Genomic DNA, 21,773 nt, shown 5'->3' with positions numbered 1-21,773 from the left:
CTGTAAAGCTTGCTAGTCCTGGTCTCCTTTGACCTCAGCAGAGAGAAAGATGCAGAGCTGGGAAAGCGTACACTATTATTCTGTGGGCTTAACATGAGCTTTTGCTTTTATTGCTAGCAAAGAGCGCTGAGTTCTTTGTTTGCTACACAGTCTATCCCCCAGAGGTAGCCTCCTTTTCTCCTGAAACGATTTTAAAAAACAAATCACAGTTCTTATTTTATGTGGTGTCCACCATTAAGAATTCATGCAGAGCAATTTTACTTGTTGCCAATTAAGCTCTCCCAGTGGAAGTCTATGATTATACCAAAGGCAACCTGTGTAATACTTGGAATCACTTTGGTCTACATAAATTAACCCCTTGAGGATAGAGACGTGCTAATTCTTAAGATGCCTGGATAATTCGATTCTAAGAACCAAAATACACAGAAGGCAAATCTCCAAGAAGTTCTGGGCTTGACTTTTCTTGAGCTGTGTGTGCTTTTGCCTCTTAACTCTATTTTACAGCTACAAGACAAGTTCTGTATAACATGTTAGCAAAAGATGATCTTTTCCCAGAGATAGAATGTAGCCTCTCAGTAAGCAACTTTAATGTCACTCACATTTTACAGAAATGGGGATTGCTGCTAAAGGAAACTTTAGGCACTGGGGCCAATTACCTCCACCCCAAAGTGTATAAATACATCAAAATTATGGAGAACATGAAGACTATTTGGGATATGCATCATTTCATGGCTGTCTTCACTCTGCTTAGCTAGGCAGCATGTTGAATCATGGTGGGAATGAAAACAAAGCTCTTGTCCAATATTTTTTTTCTATATCTTCCCTTACGTTAAGAATCACAAATAAGGCAGGATGCAAAAGCCTACTTTAAAGAATTTTGGATACATTCCAAATTCTGAAACTATCATTTTATTGTTGGAAGGATGGATCTTAGGGACTCTTATTGTACCCAGAGATCTCTACATGCTTTTCAGTGAAGTGTTTTCTTCCTCTTGGTGATGTAGGCAACCAACATTTATTCCCCCGGGGAAGCACAAGTTCTGTGCTTTACCAGGGCAAACACTGCTTGTGATCAGTGGTTCTTCAGATTCTTGGAATCTGGTAGTATTGATACTTTGACTGCCCCTCAGAACTTGGGGTTGACTTTCCACTTTTATCAACAACCCAGACTCCTCACACTATTTGCTTCTCTTTTACAAACTACCCATCCCAGTACCTGTGAAGTAAGGGGAGAAAGATGAAGAAAGAGATATAACTATGTTTTTGTATATTTGGCTACCAAACTAGATAAGTCACCATTTCCCAAAATATATTCCTTAGATCTTTAGTCAGAGTAGATGCTCCAAGAAAAATAGGATTTGGGAATATTTTTTAAGATGTCAAAATTATATTTTATGGTCTATATTTGATATGCATAACACATTAGCAATATAAATGGCTCTGAGTAGTTCTATAATTAAAACAAAATCTTTTTTTTCTTTTTTTCTATTTTTTGTCTACACCATGCAGCATGACAGATCTTAGGTACCTGACCAGGGATTGAACCTGTGCCCCCTGTAGTGAAGTGCCTTGTCCACAAATGTCAAGAGTGTCTTAATTGAGAAAGTCTAGCCTAAATATAGCTTTTTCAAATGAGACTTCGATTAGGCATCTGTCAGTTGGAAATTGGCACTGTGCATTCACCAGATCTTGTCATTTAATTTTGGCCTTGAAACCTACTTATTCTTCACTTACTTACAGGCTATTGATAACTCTGTCTCTAACTCAAACTCTGAAAATCTGAAATGAATACTTCTGACATCATCTGGTTCAGTCACTGACAAGCTGTTGTTGTTTAGTCACTAAGTCATGTCTGACTCTTTTGCAACCCATGAACTATAGCCCAACAGGATCCTCTGTCCATGGATTTCCCAGGCAAGAATACTGGAGTGGGTTGCCATTTCCTTCTCCAGGGATCTTCTGGACCCAGGATCAAACCCACATCTCCTGCATTGCAGGTGGATTCTTTACCACTGAGCCACCTGGGAAGCCCCACAAGCCATTAGGGATCTATTATATTAGGCATTTCTACACAGATTCTTTGAAGCCTTTTATGACATGTAGTAAATTCTACATGCTGCTGCTGCTAAGTCGCTTCAGTCATGTCCGACTCTGTGCGACCCCATAGACGGCAGCCCACCACGCTCCCCCGTCCCTGGTATTTTCCAGGCAAGAACACTGGAGTGGGTTGCCATTTCCTTCTCCAATTCATGAAACTGAAAAATGAAAGTGAAGTCGCTCAGTCGTGTCTGACTCTTAGTGACCCCATGGACCGCAGCCTACCAGGCTCCTCCGTCCATGGGATTTTCCAGGCAAGAGTACTGGAGTGGGTTGCCAGTGCCTTCTCTGAAATTCTACATGATCCAGCTGTATAAGTATTACAGAAAAAAGATTATACATATCAGTACATGTTATATATAGGTAATGCTGTTTTAGATATCATATGCTTCATACAAGCTCAGTGCTCAGTTATCTTAAATACTAGCTATATCGATACCTTCTTTTTATACCTAAGGAAACTCTGTCTCAGAGATGTTACCCAATAACCACTTTGGACAGACCAGGACCAGAGTCTATGTCTCTAAAACCTCCAATCCAGTCTTATTTCCATTTCTAGAGTGTTGTGCTGCCTCTATTTGTCATACATAATTTCACATATGTGACATGAAAGAGTAATTAACACCATAAATATTCATGAATCCCATTTGTATATTCCAACTGTTTGTGTTTGTTCTAAGCTCTTAATCTAAGGCTGTAAATGGATAAAGATTTCTGTCAAATATCAGAAGAAAGTCTCAGCAGTTGTTTTCTCACACTCCTTCTTGTCAGTCACAGATATATTTAGTCAAATCAGAAATAGTAACAGATGATATAAAAATCATTAAGTACAAAAGAGCCTTTTTCTCCTAATCTTAATTTTCCTCATTAAAACAAATAAACGTACAAAAAATATGTGATCACATTTCAACATCAACTTGTAAATAAGTTGTTGCTGGTTATGTTAATTTTTTCTCATCAGGCAGGGAGAGGCAGAGCAATTGAAATGCGCCCAGATTTGTACTCAAGTCTTAGACTAGGTTCTAGATCCCAACTCTACCCTCTTCTTCAGATAAATTCATAGAAGTTTTCTTCTGCTGGTATCAAAACATTAATTGAGCTAAGTGCTCTTTGCCAGACAGCTATATTTGAACTCCAAAAACTCCTTAACAATTTGAAAACCTAGAGTAGATTATAGGTCTATTTCAGTAGAATACTAAACAGGACCCCAAAATAGCCAGTTATCTTGAGAGTGTGATTACAACAATATATTTGTGTCATAGCACATGGTTATGCTATAAAAAATGACTAAAGCCTGTTAAAGACTATGAGATTCCTTCACGAAAATAAGACTTTTCATTCTTATATCCAATCTTCTACCATTTGTCCAATTCTTTTATCATTAAGCAAGAGGCAATAACAGTATGACATGTATCTTCTATGCTTTTGATCAGTCCTCAAAGACTGTGGCCATAAATTAATGCTGACTACTACTAATGTTGGAAGATCAAAATATTCAAAATTGGTACTTCCCTCGTGGTCCAGTGGTTAAGACATCCCCTTCCAATGTAGGGGGTGTGGGTTTGATCCCTAGTCAGGGAGCTAAAATCTCACATGCATTGTGGCCAAAAAACCAAAACATTTTTTTTTTAAAGCAACATTGTAACTAATTCAATAATGACTTTAGAAATAGTCCACATCGAAATGATCTTTTAAAAGTATTCAGAATTTTTAAGTTATAGGTTACCTTAAGTATAAATGGAAGACCATTAGTTAATATCAACATCAACGAAAGTTGTAACAGCTACACGAAAGTTGTAACAGCTACAAATCAAATGCACAATAAAAATCAGAAAACATATATACTGAATTATGGGAATGTTTGTTTGACTTCAGACACTTCAGCTGTGCTTGTGTTTGTGGTATGCCATGGTCCTTGGCACATCACACAGTCTACCTTAACTCAAGAAAGCATTTTAATATTCAATGATACACAGAAACAGAAAAAAAAGTCCCCCACTGCTCACTGTCACTCACAAATCGTTCACCATAAACTATTTGGCTATAGTTGAAGTTGTGATATTGTAATAAGCATCAGAAAGCCTATCACTGTAAGTCAGTCAGGATCTGTTTGCAAAATATAATCAAGTATAATTTCATGATTCAATAAATAGTATGTAAATCTACTATTATTGGTTTTCATTTTGATTTCAATACTACCATTTCCATTTCCTCACTGTTATTCTGACTATTCAAATATCATTATTGCCCTTTATTATTATTCAAATAAAGCTTTTCTATTAGATCTTGTGACACTATATATAAGCCTTTGCTTCTTTACTAGCAATAATTCTATTTCTGAAGGAAAATGGATGTGATTGCCCACAAAATTCTGAGCTCTTACTTTAGGTTAGGTGATGTCTGTGCCTGAAATGAGATTTTAATTTAATCATATCAGAGAAAACCAAAGGTTTTTATTAACTACCTTAAGAAAGCAGGAAAATAGCCTTTTCCATGCAGGTTTTTTTGATTCAAAAATGTATGAAACTATTATTCCTCTTCAAAAATGTATTTAAAACATACTGACCAAATTATTAATAAAGTATAATGTCTTTCATCAGATGGTATTCATCATTCATATATTTTCCTTTGGAAAGACAGGGTAAGTTATTTTATACAAATAGTTTAAAGAAAATGTTACAACTCAGTTAAATATACTTTGCAGTACATCTATGGAAAATATAATTTAAAAGGCACATAACCATAAAGACATTGCTATTGGTACACACTGGTTCTCAAAAGAAAACTGTATCACCAAGTTATAGATCTCAAAATCAAATCTAACAAATATTGTATCAAGTTATATAAAGTTAACTGATATGTCTTTTAGTGACAAGCAGACTTAAAAATTGTACAGTTTTGTTGTATCCTATTAGCAGTTTTCTTCTAGGTAGAAAAATAGAATATTGTCTATTACTATAACCACAGATATGTTTTCTAGTTTCACAACGAGTTGGACATGACTTAGAGACTGAACAACATGTTTCCTAGTAGGAAAACTAACATCAGAGCAGAACAAATGAGTAAAATGGATTTGGATGAGGTTGGGCAAGAAAGCCACAGGGTTAGGTCATACTTACCTCCCTAATATCTCTGTGTACAGAGGTAGTCTTCCCTGGTAGCTCAGATGGTAAAGTGTCTGCCTGCAATGTGGGAGACCCAGGTTTGATCCCTGGGTCAGGAAGATCCCCTGGAGAAGGAAATGGCAACCCACTCCAGTACTCTTGCCTGGAAAATTCCATGGACAGAGGAGCCTTGTAAGCTACAGTCCATGGGGTTGCAAAGAGTTGGACATGACCGAGTGACTTCACTTCACTTCTTCACAGAGGAGGAACTGGCCTCCATGCCATGAGGAGGTAAGACATAAAGGACTTTAGGAGCTTATTGACCCCTTAGAGAAGAAGCTAATTGTATTCAATAATTCTGATGCAGTGTAAGGTATCATGTAATTGAGCACGAGCCATTTATTCCCGATAACAAGAGCTATAGGAATTTAGTAAATGGAATTCAGAGTCCATACTAGCACTGGCAAAAACATGGCCACATGGACTTTAAAGATCTAGATAATCCTATCACAATAATCTCCATTCCCTAGAAGCCTCAGGGAATGAGTTACTTGGGAAAACTTAGATAATATTTATATAATACTCTCCTCTTTTTCCAATTTACCTGCAGATGTTTTCACACCTAGAATCAGAATCCATCATATAAAACAAAAACCAAACCAAACATGGGAGACCTATACAACAGCGTTCTTGAAATATGTATTTTTTAATATGAATAGAAGCAGAAATTTTAAGCAGAAGTGTTCTCAACCTTTCAATTATAGAAAAACATAAATAATATTTAGGCGGGCAAAGGCCAGAGAATTTGGGTTCTAGTTTCTACAATATAAGTTTGCTGCATGGCCGTGGACAAATGCATTCCTTGACTTGGCAAGTGTTATGATTTCTACCATCCTCCAAGCTCTGAGCAGGTCCTTCACTCAAGGACAACTTTTGACACCACTGTTTTGCTTTAATTAAAGGGATGGAACTCTTTAGGTAGCCTCTGCTGATTTTTGCCCCCAAAGGTGCTTTTGGCAACCAAGTAGAAGAGACCATTTGCCAACTCCATGCTTCTGTGATCAAGATTAAAGCTATAGATGCAGCTATTAAGTTAAGAAGAAGATTTAACTCACCTCCAGAGACTTCTGTGTTGCTCCTCAAGTTGATTTAACAGATGTTCAATGTATTTGTTGGAGTCCATGTATTCCTGCACATAGAAAAATAAAGCTGCATTACACCAAAGACAAAGGCAAAGACAAAACCTCATTATCATAGGCATGAAGATTCTAAGACCATCTTTATCTCTACAGGACAATTTTGGACAAGATGATTCCCTTGGTCCCTCTCATTTGTAGGAATAGATGCTTCTATGATTTATATGCATTGTCATTTGGGACAAATAAATGTTTCCCCATATCCTATGATGGTTCCATGAATGCAAAATAGAGGAAAACTGGAGATCTATCAAGTCAGCATAAAAATCCTCTTAATCACAGAGAAAAGCCAAATTTTATAGTCGTTTACACTATATTTTATGTGTATGTGTGCTGTGTGTTCAGTCGCTCAATTGTGTCTGACTCTTTAAGACCCCATGAACTATAGCCCACCAAGCTCCCACGTCCATGGTATTTTCCAGGTGAGAATATTGGAGCATGTTGCCATTTCCTACTCCAAGGGATCTTCCTGACCTAGGGATGGAATCCATATCTTTTCCATCTCCTATATTGGCAGGCATATTCTTTACCACTGCACCCCCTGGGAAGCCTATGTTTTATATGTTTTGCCATATAAAAGTATGGGGTTGGGCTGGGGGTTGGGAATTGAGCCAACTTTAGAAGAGGAGGAATAAAGTAGACAGCACAGGTCTTGATTATACTGATTTTACACAAATCACTTTCTAGCAAAAACACTATTTTTGAGCTACATAGAAACTACATATTCATTGCCCTCCTTCACTGGGCATATCATTTATATTGATGAATCACATGTTTATTTTTCCTTCATTTCCTTAGATGAACAATGCAATTTTTTCTTGGTTCCCCTTTTTTTTCTTTTTATTTTATCTTATTTATTTCCTTAGAAAACCAATCTTTAGCTTCTAAGAAGATATAAAGGCAAGCTTTATCTTGTTTAGAAGTACTCACAAATTTATATAAATCAAATTAGGTTTTCAAGAAACATCTGCAAAAAATGAGGGATTCCTTCATTACATGAGAACTGCTCATAGAATCTGTAGGTTATTGAACCTAATTTTTTTTTAATTTTTGATTCCTGAATATAAGGTTCACATACAATCATTTTAATTGCTAACTATGTAGAAAAATACAACAACAACAACAAAAACTTGTATAATTTATTTCATCCTGAACCTAATACTTCTTTCCCTTTCTCTTTGAGGAGCCCACAGCCCTCTGTGTCTATATCACAGCAGCCTTAGACAGAAGAGTGTGCAGTGATTTCAGTGTTAAGGTACCCATGAAAGTTACCATTTTATATCTTATGGATTTAAAATAAACTAGGAACTCAGGTTAATATTGATACCTTTTTAAAACATTTTTATTTTGATGGAATACTATATAAAATCAGTTGTTTCTATAAAAATATTGACTATAATGAGTGGGGGTGGGGGAGTAGAAGACACACAGTAAGAGCTGACCTTATGTAACAGAAAGGGCTCTGTTCAAGTTTCTGGGCCTGTGTAGCCTTGGAGAAGCATTTTCACCCTTCTACAATATTTCAGTTAGACTGGAGGGCATCCCAAGTCCTTACCTAGTGAAACTATTCTAATAGTTTTCCATAATCCTGTTGCAGAAAATTAGCCAAAGAGTTTTATTCTTATTAATATGCATGTTCAGGTGAGTTATTTAAACAAGACCATTGACATGAAAAGCAAAGCAGAAATCTGTTACTGCAGGAAGTTGCAATGGTCTGTGGTAACATTATTAAGTATCTTGATCAAGGTTTAAACATGATAGGAACACTCAAAATTCTTAAAGATATTTTCAAATACATCCTTTGAAAAAACTTTAAAGACAGTGTTTCTAAGTAGAGGCAAATATAGAAACTTCAAGGTCACCCATCCAGTCTTCATTAAAATTTTTTCAACATTTATTATATGTCATGTGCTGTTCTAACTTCATAGATATAGTAGTACCTAAGAGGGAGAAAATTCCTGTCCTCAGAGAGCTTTCATTCTGTAGAGAGATACATAATAAGGAAGTGATCAGATTGATTTCAGGTTGGTTACATGCTAGGAGGGAAATAACAGATGATAGGAAGGACTTTAAGTGGGGAGGGCACCTCCTTTATACACCATGGTTGGAAGAGGATTCTGAGCAAATGACTTCTGGGTCTGGGGCCTGGTAGAGAAATAGGCAAGCATATAGAGAAAGGAAGAGGGGGAAGAACACCACAGGCAAAGGAAACAGCATAAGCAAAGATCCCCAAATGTGGTATTTAGGAACAGAAAGGAAGCCAGTGGGGCCAGGGAACAGAGCCTGAGGTGTGTAGTCTAAAAAGAAGTTGGACAAGAAGTGAGTATTAGGCACTCGGTCATGTCAGACTCTTTGTGACCCCATGGACTCCTCTGTCTAAGTAGAGGCAAATATATAAACTTCAAGGTCACCCATCCAGTCTTCATTCAAATTCTTTCAACATTTATTATATGTCATGTGCTGTTCTAACTTCATAGATATAGTAGTACCTAAGAGGGAGAAAATTCCTGTCCTCAGAGAGCTTACATTCTGTAGAGAGATACATAACAAGGAAGTGATCAGATTGATTTCAGGTTGGTTACATGCTAGGAAGGAAATAACAGATGACCCTAATAACCCATTAGGCTCCTCTGTCCTTGGAATTCTCCAGGCAAGAATACTGGAGTGAGTAGCCATTCCCTTCTCCAGGGGATCTTCCTGACCCAGGGATCGAATCCAGGTCTCCTGAATTGCAGGCAGATTCTTTACCATCTGAGCAACCAGGGAAGCTCTCCCTGGACAGGAAGGCAGGGGCCAAACCATGTGCAAGCTCTAGGAAACAGTTACATTTAACCAAGAGCTCTGTGTTCTGCTTCTTCTGCTTAGCTCAAGTCAGAGGTGGACTCGAAGAGGTGATTACAAATATAATCTTTGGATCAAAGAGATTTAGGTTCAAATCCTGGTTTTTGTACTTACTAGCTGTGCCCCCTCAGGCAAGTCATTTAATCTCTCTAAACCTTACTTTTTTTTCCATAGAGCTAAATAACTGAAGAGGTATAGTAAGGATTAAATAAAACAGTTTAAGCATATAACACAAGGCAAGCAGTGAACAGAGCCATTTCCACAGGATCAAACCTCTTCTCAAAAGGCAAACCACTTTACAAGGTGAAAGTTATATGCATTTTCTCTTCTCTTACTCAGCTTCAAGGTTTTTAAGTCAATGCTTCTTCAGTTATAGTTGGATTTTAGAATAGGTAGTTAGAGATTAACAGTAATAATACAGATTTTCAACCATTAATTAGGTATATCTGGATTATGATTTAAACTATAAATGCTACTTCAAATAACAAATACAGACAGAGTGCTTCCATTTAAGGTATTTTTACCCAATTGTCCATAAAAATAGCTATAATATAATGACATGTTAAACTACAAACAATGGAAAACTAAGACTATGAATTCTTCATCCTTCTTTTCAGCTTAATTTTTCTCCATGGCATGCTTAATTCTAATATCCAGTTTATGTTACTTGCATATTTATTGGGTATTGCCTATACCCCAACCCTATGTGTACACACACACAGATACACACACACACACACACACATGCAAATAGACACTAACTTAAATGAATTGAGAGAAGAAAAGAGGATGCTTACATGTGCTTTCTGTTAAATGAAATGTTTTCCCCTGCCCAAGAGAATTTAGGCAGCACCTCGTACATTTACCAACTCTGGCTCCTGAATTGGAAAGATTTGTTAACTAATAATAAATCCCCATCATTCTGTAAGAATAAAATGAATTATCTATTGGGAATCATTTACATTTGGAGATTAATTCCCAGGAAACAATGGAGGATGATCACAGTGGGGCTGGCAGTGGTGCACGCTGGAATTACAGTCACAGCAAGTACGATGCTCTAGCAACAGTGCCTATAGTGCCAGCTTGAGTATAAAGCACATACCAAATGTCCTTAACACAAACTCCAATATTCCAGAGTATCAAAGCCACAGGCAGAAAGAAAGGGAATGGCAAAAGTCTACCTCAGTGTAACACAGCTCTCCAAAGTGCCTGAGAGACTGGACTTTGGGAGACCTTGGAGAAAAGATTTCTAAAGCAACTTAGCATACGTGCGTGCAAGCTAGAAGAAAAACATATACCATATTCCCATTGTCTTTGGTGTCAGTGTTCATTGTAACATTATCCATGAAAAATGCCAGTTTCATTAGGCTTGCTTTGCCTAGAAGGTACCTCTCATGTCACTCAGCATAAAAACTATATTCAAATATAGTTATTAACATGATGAACATTGTAGTCTACTCATTTTCCTTATGACAAACCCACATTAGATTTTATAGTAGAAGTGACAATAAAAATACTTACACAGTCCTGTGAAGGACAAGCGATCTAGATAAATTAAATAAAGGATAAAGACAAAAATGAATAGAGACATGATGGATATTAGGTCAGAAAATGTAGGTGTGTCTATTAATTATAGCTTTTGAGTATTTGGCAAGATTTGTAAGGTAAACAATGATAAAAGGGATAATTAAAGAGACATTTCAGTATAAAATAGAGTAAAAGAAAAACACTTGATTTTACACATCAAAAAGTTTCCTCACACTCCAGGTAGAGTTTACAGAAAATCACCCACACTTCTACCCACATAAGGGCTGAAAAAAAGCTGTGTGTACGTTTGGGGTGGGGGCTGGAAGACTGCATGCACCCAAACAGACAAATGGGTCTCCTACCAAGGATTTTAAAAAGGCTAACTGCATAGCTTCTGGCAAGCCCAGATGTCCATTGAATCCTTTGAGTCTTAATCCATAAACAATCCCAATAAAGTAGATTCTTTGTAACAAAGCAACAGAAAGACATTCCCAGGTTTACATGAATTCAGAAAGTAAAGCACCTCCCTTAATTAAAAATACATGTGCATGGCAGGGGTGGGGGTGGGTGGGGCAGGGAGTGGTGTTCCAAGGTGGAGGCTCAGGAAGATCAAGAACTCACCCTGCCCCATGGACACACCAACTCTACAGCTATATATGGGACAATATTCTTGAAAAAAGAACTGAAAATTAGCTGAACTGCTCCTCCACAACACATGAACAAAGGACCACATTGAGATTGGTAGAAAATGCAGAGATGCAAGCTCACCAAAAATTCCATCCCTGGTGCAGAGTCCCACAACAGGGAGGGATGTCACAAACACAGAGCTTCTCCACAGGATGAAGGATTTGTTCCCCATATCAGCCAGCCCAGCCCTGGAACCTACAACAAAGAAATGAGTCCCAAAAATATCTGGCTTAGAAACCAGCAGAACTATGTTCAAGGAATCCAAAAGTCTGTGAACTAAAAATGCCACCTGCCACATAAGTAAACAAAGTATGTTGCTGACATCAAGCCATCACATTACAGCTGGCCTGATGGTGAGCCCTGAGAGAACTCAGGATGGAGGCAGGATCTGTCCCACATATAGCAGTCAGCTGCTTACAGCCACCTCTGATGCTACTTTCTGAGGAGACTAGGATAAGAAGCACAGGACACTGACCTGAGGTGCATATCAAAGGAACGATTTCAATGAGCCCAGACTTTGCATCTTCGCATATACAGAAAAGTGCCAAATTCCTTAACTTGAAATATCTGGTTTTCCTTAATTAAGAGTAATCTTTTGAGGTTCTGACTACCTGGCCTTTGTTTCAAAAATTCCTATATATCCTGGCTCCCTCCTTTGCCTCTTGGGAGCAGTCTTTCAGAGTTACCTGAGATGCTGTGTCTTAGCCTTAAGTCCTCAGTGTTGTCCACTGACTAAAACATAACTCTCAACTTTTAGGATGTGCATTTTTTTTTAGTCAACAGTTGAGCTGACTTGAGATTCTCCTTTTAAAAGGCTTGCATGAGGTCTCATTTGCCCTAGAAACAAGTGAAAGTGTTAGTCGCTCAGTTGTGTCCAACTCTTTGGAAGTCCATAGAATGTAGCCTGCCAGGCTTCTCTGTCAATGGAATTCTCCAGGCAAGAATACTGGAGTAGGTAGCCAATCCTTTGTCCAGGATATCTTCCTGACCCTGGGATCAAACCCAGGTCTGCTGCACCTCAGGCAGATTCTTTACCATCTGAGTCACCAGGGAAGCCTCATTGGCCCTAGAATCCACTGCAAAAGCAGCAGTTTGTAAAGTGCTTGGAATGCAAAATAGATTCATATGCTAATCTTCAAGCATCTGCTGGGGGAGGTCAGGATGGTTGGAGCTCTTTCTGGAGACTGGAGTGCTGGCAGAGGCCATTTGCATGCTCCTACCTTGTTAGCACAAGCAGATATGCAAATAGGGGACTCTCCCACTGTCTTGGTAAGGCAGGCAGAGATGAGTGGGTATGGCATTCTCTCATTCCCTGGCTGGTACCAGCTAGTGTGAAATTATGACACTGTCCCACTCCCTTGCCAAAGTTGGCAGGGGCACACAGACAAGGATTTTTCCTGATGTCATGCTGAAGCCAAGGAGCATGTCCCACCCCCGTGCATTCCAGATGCCTTTCTAGAGCCAGCAAGCTCAAGCAACCCAAACAGACTACGCCCCCCTGATCATCTGGCCCTGGTGGGCAAGGGGATTTGCATTCCTGGGCCCCATGGAACTATAACAATTGGAAAGATAGTTCTTGACAGGATGCCACATCCAGGGCACTATACAGGCAGTAGACTAAAACACACCTCCAGTCTTCTTATGAAAAGGACAATTTACTTGTCCTGAAGATTCAGCTTGAGGGACAGGCTTAAGGTCTGCACACATCTAGAGACTACAGAGGCACTCTTGGGAAATGTAAGACACCATTCTTGATACTCCCTTGACCTCCCTGAGCTCACTGATACCTCCCAGAAAGGAGCTTATACACTTGTCTAGAGGTCTGATTTATGGAAATGTTACCCAAGGGTCACCTCCAGATTTCCTGGTCTGAAGGCCAGCAGGGTTTATGAATATGGTCCACAGGACTATATTTGCATACTTCAAAACCTGCTCCCCAAGTATCTGGCTTTCAAACAGCCTAAAGCTAAGTACAAAGTGAGATCTTTCCCCTTGGAATACTGAAAAGTCTTGACACACCTTCAACAACAGGAACCTGTCAAGAATAAATCAGGCTGTAAGACAATCACAAAGGTTAAAAAAGACAACCAACCGCCAGGGCAAGGTTGAATTGTGAAGTTCCTCACATACACAAAGCCAGTACTTCAAGACACAGAGAGGTTACCATCTCACCTAATACACAGGAACAGAGCATCAAACAGAATGACAAAACAGAAATATGTGCCAAAAGAAAGAACAAGACAAACCTTCAGAAACAGCCCTTAATGAAATGGGGATGAGTAATCCACCTGATAAAGAATTAAAAGTAATAGTCCTAAAACTGCTCACTGAACACGGATGAATACATGAACAGAGAGAACTTCAGCAAAGAGATAGAAAATATAATGAAGTACGCACAGCTGAGAACACAGTAACTGAACTGAAAAATGCACTGAAAGAATTCACTAGCAGACTGGATAAAGTGGTAGAAAGAATCCGTGATCTAAAAGACAAAGCAAGGAAACTCATCTGAACTAAGCAACAACAACAATAATAATAATACAAGTAAAATTAAAGTGAAGAGATCTTAGGGGATCTGTGGGAAAACATCAAGAGGACTAACATTCACTAACATTCATTGTGATGGTCTCAGGAGAACAAAAAAAAGAAAGGGGCAGAGCTCATCTGAAGAAATAACGGCTGAAAATTTTCCTAACCTGGGAAAGGAAACAGACATCCAGGTCTTGAAAGCCCAGAGAACTCCAAATAAGATGACGTTCAGACAGAAACTCATAAGAAAACATTGGCCTTAGTGACAACTTACATCAGATCTACTTAATAGACATCTACAGAATATTCTGGGGCTCCCCAGGTGGCACCAGTGGTAAAGAACCTGTCTGCCAGTGCAAGAGACATAAGAGATTCAGGTTCAATCCTTGGGTTGGGAAGACCCCCTGGAGCAGGGCATCACAACCCATTGCAGTATTCTTGCCTGGAGGATCCCATGGACAGAGGAGCCTGGTGGTCTACAGTCCATAGGGTCACAAACAGACACAACTGAAGTTGTGTAGCACGCACAAAATATTCCATCCAAAAGCTGCAGAACACATTCTTTTCAACTGCACATGGAACATTCTCTAGGACAGATCATACATTAAGCCATAAAACAAATTTCAATTTTAAGGAGACTGAAATCATATGAAGCATTTCTTCAAACCACAAAGGCATGAAACCTGAAATCAATTACTAGAAGAAAACTGTAAAAATCACAAATATGTGAATATTTAACAACAGACTACTGAACAACCACTGGGTCAATGAAAAATATCAGTAGAGAAATAAAAACATACTTTGAGACAAATGAAATACAACATACCAAAACCTGTGGAGCAAAAGTGGTTCTAAAAGGGAAGCTCAAAGAAATATCTGCCTACTTCAAGAAACAAGAACAATTTCAAATAAACAATTTAACTTTACATCTAAAGAAGCTAGAAAACAAAGATGAAACAAAGTATAAAGTCAGCAAAAGAAAGTAAATAATAACAATCAGATAGAAATAAAATAGAGACTATAAGGACAATAGAAAGGATCAGTAAAACGAAGAGCTGATTCTTTGAAAAGATAAACAAAATGGACGAACCCTTAGCCAGACTAACCAAGAAAAAAAAGAGGCCTGAAATGAATAAAATCGGAAATTGAAGAGGAGATGTTATAACTGATACTACAGAAATATAAAGGATCTTAAAGTAAGTAAGTAAGTGAAAGTCACACAGTCGTGTCCAACTCTTTGTGACCCCATGGACTCCATGGAATTCTCCAGGTCAGAATACCGGAGTGGGTAGCCTTTCCCTTCTCCAGGGGATCTTCCCAACCCAGGGATCAAACCCATGTCTCCTGCATTGCAGGCAGATTCTTTACCAGCTGAGCCACAAGGAAAGACCAAGAATACTGGAGTGGGTCGTCTAGCCCTTCTCCAGGGGATCTTCTTGACCCAGGAATCAAACCAGGGTCACCTGCATTGCAGAAAGATTCTTTAGCAACTGAGATATCAAGTAAGCAAGGATCTTAAAAGACTACTCTAAACAATTACTTGCCAACTCATTGGGCTACATAGTAGTAATGAATACATTCTTAGAATCACAGAATCTTTAGAGACTGAATTAGGAAGAAATAGAAAATCTGAACAGACCAAAACACATAAAGAGATTGTGTGAGGCTTTTGATTATTGATCAGATAGAAGTTTGTGACCAGATGGCTTTTCTAGTGAATTTTATTAAACATTTAAAGAAGAGTTAATACCTATCCTTCTAAAACTCTTTCAAAAGTTGTACAGGAGGAAATTATTTGAAACTCATTAGATGAGGCTAGCATTATTGTGATACCAAAAACCAGACAAACACAAAAACCAAAAACATCACAAAAAATGAAAATTACAGGCCAATATCCCTGATGAACACAGATGCAAGAATCCTCAAAAAAATATTAGAAGATCAAATTCAACAATACATTAAAAGAATCATATACTATGATCAAGTGGGATTTACTCAAGGGATGTAAGGATGGTTCAACATCAACATCTGCAAAGTAATATGATACACTACATTAACCAAATGAAGAACACAAGTCATTTGATCATCTCAATAAATGTATAAAAAAACTTCTGACAAAATTCAATATCCATTTATACTAACCTTTCAACAATGTTGGTAGAGAAGGAATGTACCTCACCATAATAAAGGTCATATATGAGAAGCACACAGCTAACATTATACTCAACAATGAAAAGCTAGAAATGTTTTCTCTTAAGATGAAGAATAAGACAAGAATGTCCACTCTCCCCACTTTTATTCAGCATAATATTGGAAATCCTTGCCAAAGAAATCATGAAAGAAAAATAAAAGGCATCCAAGTTGGAAATAAAATAGTAAAACTGTCACTATACAGAGATGAAATTACTTTATATGTAGAAAACCTTAAACTTTTCTCCAAAAGACTGTTAGAACTAATAAGCAAATTCAGTGAAATGGCAAGGCATAAAATCAATATACAGAAATTGGTTGCATGTCTATATACAAGGAGAAATTAAGAAAACAGTCCCAATCACAATTGCATCAAAAAGAATAAAATACCTAAAATTAATTTTACCAAAATTTGAAAAACCTGTACTCAGAAAACTCTAAGACACTGATAAAATAAATTGAAGACACAAAGAAATGGAAAGATATTTCATACTCATGGACTGGAATAGTTAATATTGTTAATGTCCATGTTACTAAAAGCAATCTATAGATTCAGTGCAATACCTGTCATACTCCAAAATTATTTCACAGAAATATAACAAATGATTCTAATAGTTGCATGGAAACACAAAAGACTGTGAATAGCCCAAAGCAATCTTGAGAAAGACAAACAAAGCATCATGCTCCTCAATTTCAAACTATATTTTAAAGCTAGAGTAATCAAAACAATGTGGCATTGACATGAAAACAGAGATACAGACCAATGGAACAGAGCAAAGAATCCAAAATAAATCCATATTTATTATATGGTTAGTTAATTAGTGACAAAGGAGTCAAGAATATGCAATTTAAAAAGGATTGTCTCTTCAATAAATGGTGTTGGGAAAACTGGACAGCCACATGCAAGAGAATGAAACTAGACCACTATCTAACAGCATATCCCCCAAATAACTCTAAACAGATTAAAGACTTGAATGTAAGACCTGAATTCATGAAATTCTTAAAAGATAAAATAGATGGCAAACTCCTTGACATGAGTCTTCTGTGATGAATTTTTCAATCTGATTCCAAAAGCAAAGACAAAAAATGCAAAAATAACGAAGTGGGACTACATTAAACAACAAAAAAATTCTGCATAGCAAAGTTGTTGTTCGGTCACCCAGTCATGTCTGACTCTTTGCAGTATCACAGACTGCAGCATGCCAGGCCTCCCTGTCCCTTACCATCTCTAGAAGTTTGCCCAGGTTCAGGTCCATTGCATCAGTGATGCCATCCTGCCATCTTATCCTCTGATGCCAAGTTAACATCAACAAAAGGTAGAGACAACTTTCTGAATAGAGAGAATATATTTGCACATCATATACCTGATAATGGGTTAATATTTAAAATATAAAACTCATACTAACTCAATGGCAAAAATCCCAAACAATCTGATTTTTTAATGAGCAGACATTTTTCTAAAGATGCAAATGAATAGTCAACAGATACATGAAAAGATGTTCAACATCACTAACCATCAGGGAAATGTGAATCAAAACTACAGTGAAAAACGCCTCACACCTATTAGAATAGCTATTATGAAAAATGACATATCTTGACAAGGATGTGGAGAAACAGGCACTTCCATGCACTGCAGGTGGGAATGTAAATTGGTGCAGCCAATTTGGAAAACATCATGGAGCTTCTTCCCAAAATTAAAAATGGAACTACCATATGATCTAGTAATTCCACTTTTTTGGTGTATGCATGCTAAATTGATTCAGTCATGTCTGACTCTGTGCAACTCTATGGAGCCCACCAGGCTCCTCTGTCCATGAGCTTCTCCAGGCAAGAACACTGGAGTAGGCTGCCAAGCCCTCCTCCAGGGGAATCTTCCTGACCCATACATAAAACAGTATAATGTTAGGTGAAAGAACTATGATGTAAAACTGTATAATCTTATGAATATGTACATATATACATACATATATATACACATATTTGTATTCATTCCCTGGTGGCTCAGTGGTAAAGAATCCACCTGCAATGCAGGAGATGTGGGTTTGATCCTAGGTCCAGAAAATCCCCAGAGAAGGAAATGGTAACCCATTGCAGTATTCTTGTCTGGGAAATCCCAGGGACTGAGGAGCCTGGCGGGCTGGTCCATGGAGTCACAAAAGAGTTGAACATGACTTAGTGACTAAACACACACACATAAACATATACAAATATCAAAGAGATGAGTAAAAAGTATATACCAGATATATATATGTATATATGCCTGTATGTGCATGTGTGTATATACACATACATTCTATACTGAACAGTGAGTGAAAAATATGGAATTCACAATATAAAAGGAAGATTCAAAATAATTCAAACAGATTTTAATGTCTAAAAATGCAACTACATTTATAAAATTAAACATCCTAGAAAGAAGATGTAGGATGCAAATTATGCGTCTTTGTGGTAGACAGAGGGAAGAGGAAGAGAAAGGGGGAAGCAGGAGGATGCAAAGATGTCTCCATACATAGGGATAGGGCTTCCCTATCTCTGCGGTGGCACTAGTGGCAAAGAATCCACCTTCTAGCGCAGGAGATGTAAGAGATGTGGGTTTGAACCCTGGGTCAGGAAAATTCCCTGGAGGAGGAAATGGCACCCCACTCCAGTATTCTTGCCAGGAGAATCTCATGGATAGAGGAGCCTGGTGGGCTACAGTCCATGGGGTCACAAACACTCAGACACAACTGAGCATCTGAGGACATATATATAAAGTTATTGTTCTATTTGACCTGAAAATCAGAAAAGCTTAAGTATAAGGCTGTGCTTTGCCTATTTATTTAACAGTTGGGAAAAGCAACTTAGTAATACGTCATGAAAATTAAAACATTCATGTTCATTTGATCCAAAATTTCATGTTTAGGAATCACCCTGAGTAAAAAGTCAAAACAAGTGATGTTCAAAGTGTTATTTATAGAAATATAAAAAATTTGATGTATTAGGGTCCAAAAATAAACGATCAGCACACTTTATCCATTTGAAGAATTATACAGTTTCTTAAATTTGTAAAGAACATATAATAAAATGGATAACAGTATAATGTTAGATAAAAGAAGTATGATATAAAACTGTATAATCTGATATAGCACAGTTTTGAAAATATATAAAAGGTCAAAAGAGAATAAAGCAAATAATACATGGTAATATTATGCACTAAATTAATTTCTTCACTATATAAATATTAAAAGTGATGAATATTATTTAGAAAAATATAGGCCAAGAAAATAATGTCCAAAAATCTAATTGTAATTAAATTTTAGAAAGATGGATCTAAAATACCACAATAAAATCATTTATATTATCCTAGAGCTAAGCTAGTATTTGAAACAAGGAAGCCTTTCTTCACTTGTTCTTGTCAATGTTCTGCTAAAAGCATTTCACCCAAGTGAAGACTGGTGAGGAACACCAAGTTACACCATGACATAGTTGTATGATATGTTTTAAAAATTTTACAAAGGTATGGCATCTGTTCCTTGTGCAAAGGAATCTAACTTATGCAAATTAGAATCATTTTGGAGCTATATTTCAGGGAATTTGCCTTTTACTTCTTTAATGAACATGCTTCAGGACAGTGAGTATGAAACATTTAAAGTAATTAGGTTAATAGATATACTGAACATTGCATATCTGTGTAGTATAAGCCCACTTAATGTGAACCTGGTATTGTCTGATCTGTGTCAGTTCTGAGCAAAGCCCATTATAAATGAATTCCAATTATGAGAGGATCTTGTTTTTCATTCACTTCAAGTGGAGTTTAAAATATAATACTATTTCAAAGCTTACGGAGATCCAAAATCCCTCAAAATAATCGTTATGTTATAATCACCATAATTTATGTCAGAGCTTGTGAAATCCTGTCAGCAGTTTATACTACTTATGTAGGATTCCCAATCCACCTGCAGGCAAAGCTGTATGAACTAGGCCAGCTGTTCAAATCAACCTATCTAGCATTAGTTACAGGATTTTTCACACCGAGGAGATGACTAACTACTATAACAAGTGATGCTGCTCTCAAAAGTTATTTTGTCACCTTAACAGAAAGGTACATCTATTCAGTAAATATAAAAAACTAAAACATACTCACTTTGGAAATGACATAGCAAGGTTAATAGACAAGAAAGGTGCCCCATACTTGATTAGCATCTGTGCCAACATAACTTCTTCCAATAAAATATTTTTAAATGTTAAACAACACAAACAAATCAATTCAGGAATACTAGCTGTAACAAATTCATCTCACTGCAATTATCTCTCCACTAGCCACCTCTAATTTTTCTTTTCCAATCATTCTTTAAACCTCACTTCTACTGCAAACTCTTCAGTGGAACTGCTCCACTAGAGCCACTGATGGCCTCCATAGGTGGAATCTCAAGACATGTGAAATCATACTTTCTCCCTCTTTGGTATTCTATGAAAGTTTTCCTGCATTCTATCATTCTATCACTCTGAGATCTTTGTTTTTTTCCTTCCTTCTTCTTCCTCTTTCAGCCCCTTATGTATTAAAAGTAAGGTTCTATCATAGGCCCCTTTTCTACTGGAAAATCCTATAGACTACTAGGTCTTTAAATATCACCCAAAATCCAGAAACTTCCAAATATTTACCTATATGCTAGATCACCCTTTTGGGCTTCTCAGGTGGCTCAGAGTTAAAGAATCCACCTGCCAATACAGGCGACGTGGGTTCAATCCCTGGGTCAGGAAGATTCCCTGGAGGAGTAAATGGCAACCCACTCTAGTATTCTTGCCTGGAAATTCCATGGACAGAGGTGGTGGGCTGCGGTCCATGGGGTCGCAAAGAGTTGAACACGACTTAGCAACTGAGCATGCAGATCACTCTTTTGAGGTCCAATCTTGTGTATCTGGCTATTTACCAAACAGGTCCCTTTGAATGTGCCACAGATCTTCAAAGCACCTATTCCTTCATTTTTGTACCCTCCAATACTTAGCCAAGCATTTGGAACATCACAGATGTGTGATAAATAAATGAATAAGTAAATTAGTTAATCAGCTAGATATAGTCAGTCTAATAAAAGAGAATCTGAAATTATAAGTCTATTAGTTTGACCTTACAGGGCTATTTTTTAACTGAAAAAGGTTACAGTGGTCATAGAGACATTAGGCCAGGTTTCCAAAATTACTGTATGCTCACTTTTACTCTATTAGTACAAACCAGAAAAGGAATCTGAGAAATAACCTATGGACAGTTTTCCAAAATCGTTGTGTTCTGCTGATCTCCTAATCCTTCCTCTTGAGGAAGATTTAGCTACACTGCTTATCTATGCTATGTAAATCATACAGGCTGTCAAAGATTTCAACATAATACAAAAAGTCATAGCCAAAGTTTGTTGTCAAATAGAAGGATAATGGATAGCAAAATGAATAGTAAACCCCACAGGGTGAAAACATCTCTTAATCTCTGTCACATATGAGAATTTCATTATTATAAATTAATAGTGACAGAGTATAGACAAATAGTATATGTGGTCCTCAAAAAGTTTCATTGCCTGCTATTTGGTACCAAGGCAATGCAATTAATGCAAATCAAACTATAAGTACAGTTTAA

General features: G+C 37.4%; 1 protein-coding gene across 1 annotated transcript in view; it reads right to left on the bottom strand.

Moving 5' to 3' along the window:
* The window catches only part of NCKAP5 (NCK associated protein 5), a 1,233,002-nt gene that overhangs the window by 703,248 nt on the left and 507,981 nt on the right, over positions 1-21,773 (bottom strand). The window contains exon 5 of the mRNA XM_081579255.1: positions 6,317-6,390. Within this exon, the coding sequence (XP_081435381.1) occupies positions 6,317-6,390 (74 nt within the window). The remainder of the gene's footprint in view (positions 1-6,316; positions 6,391-21,773) is intronic.

This window comes from Giraffa tippelskirchi, chromosome 3, assembly GCF_054371585.1.
Source record: "Giraffa tippelskirchi isolate mGirTip1 chromosome 3, T2T-mGirTip1v1.2.pri, whole genome shotgun sequence".
Classification (NCBI taxonomy): domain Eukaryota; kingdom Metazoa; phylum Chordata; class Mammalia; order Artiodactyla; family Giraffidae; genus Giraffa; species Giraffa tippelskirchi.
This window is presented reverse-complemented; position numbering and strand designations above follow the sequence as displayed.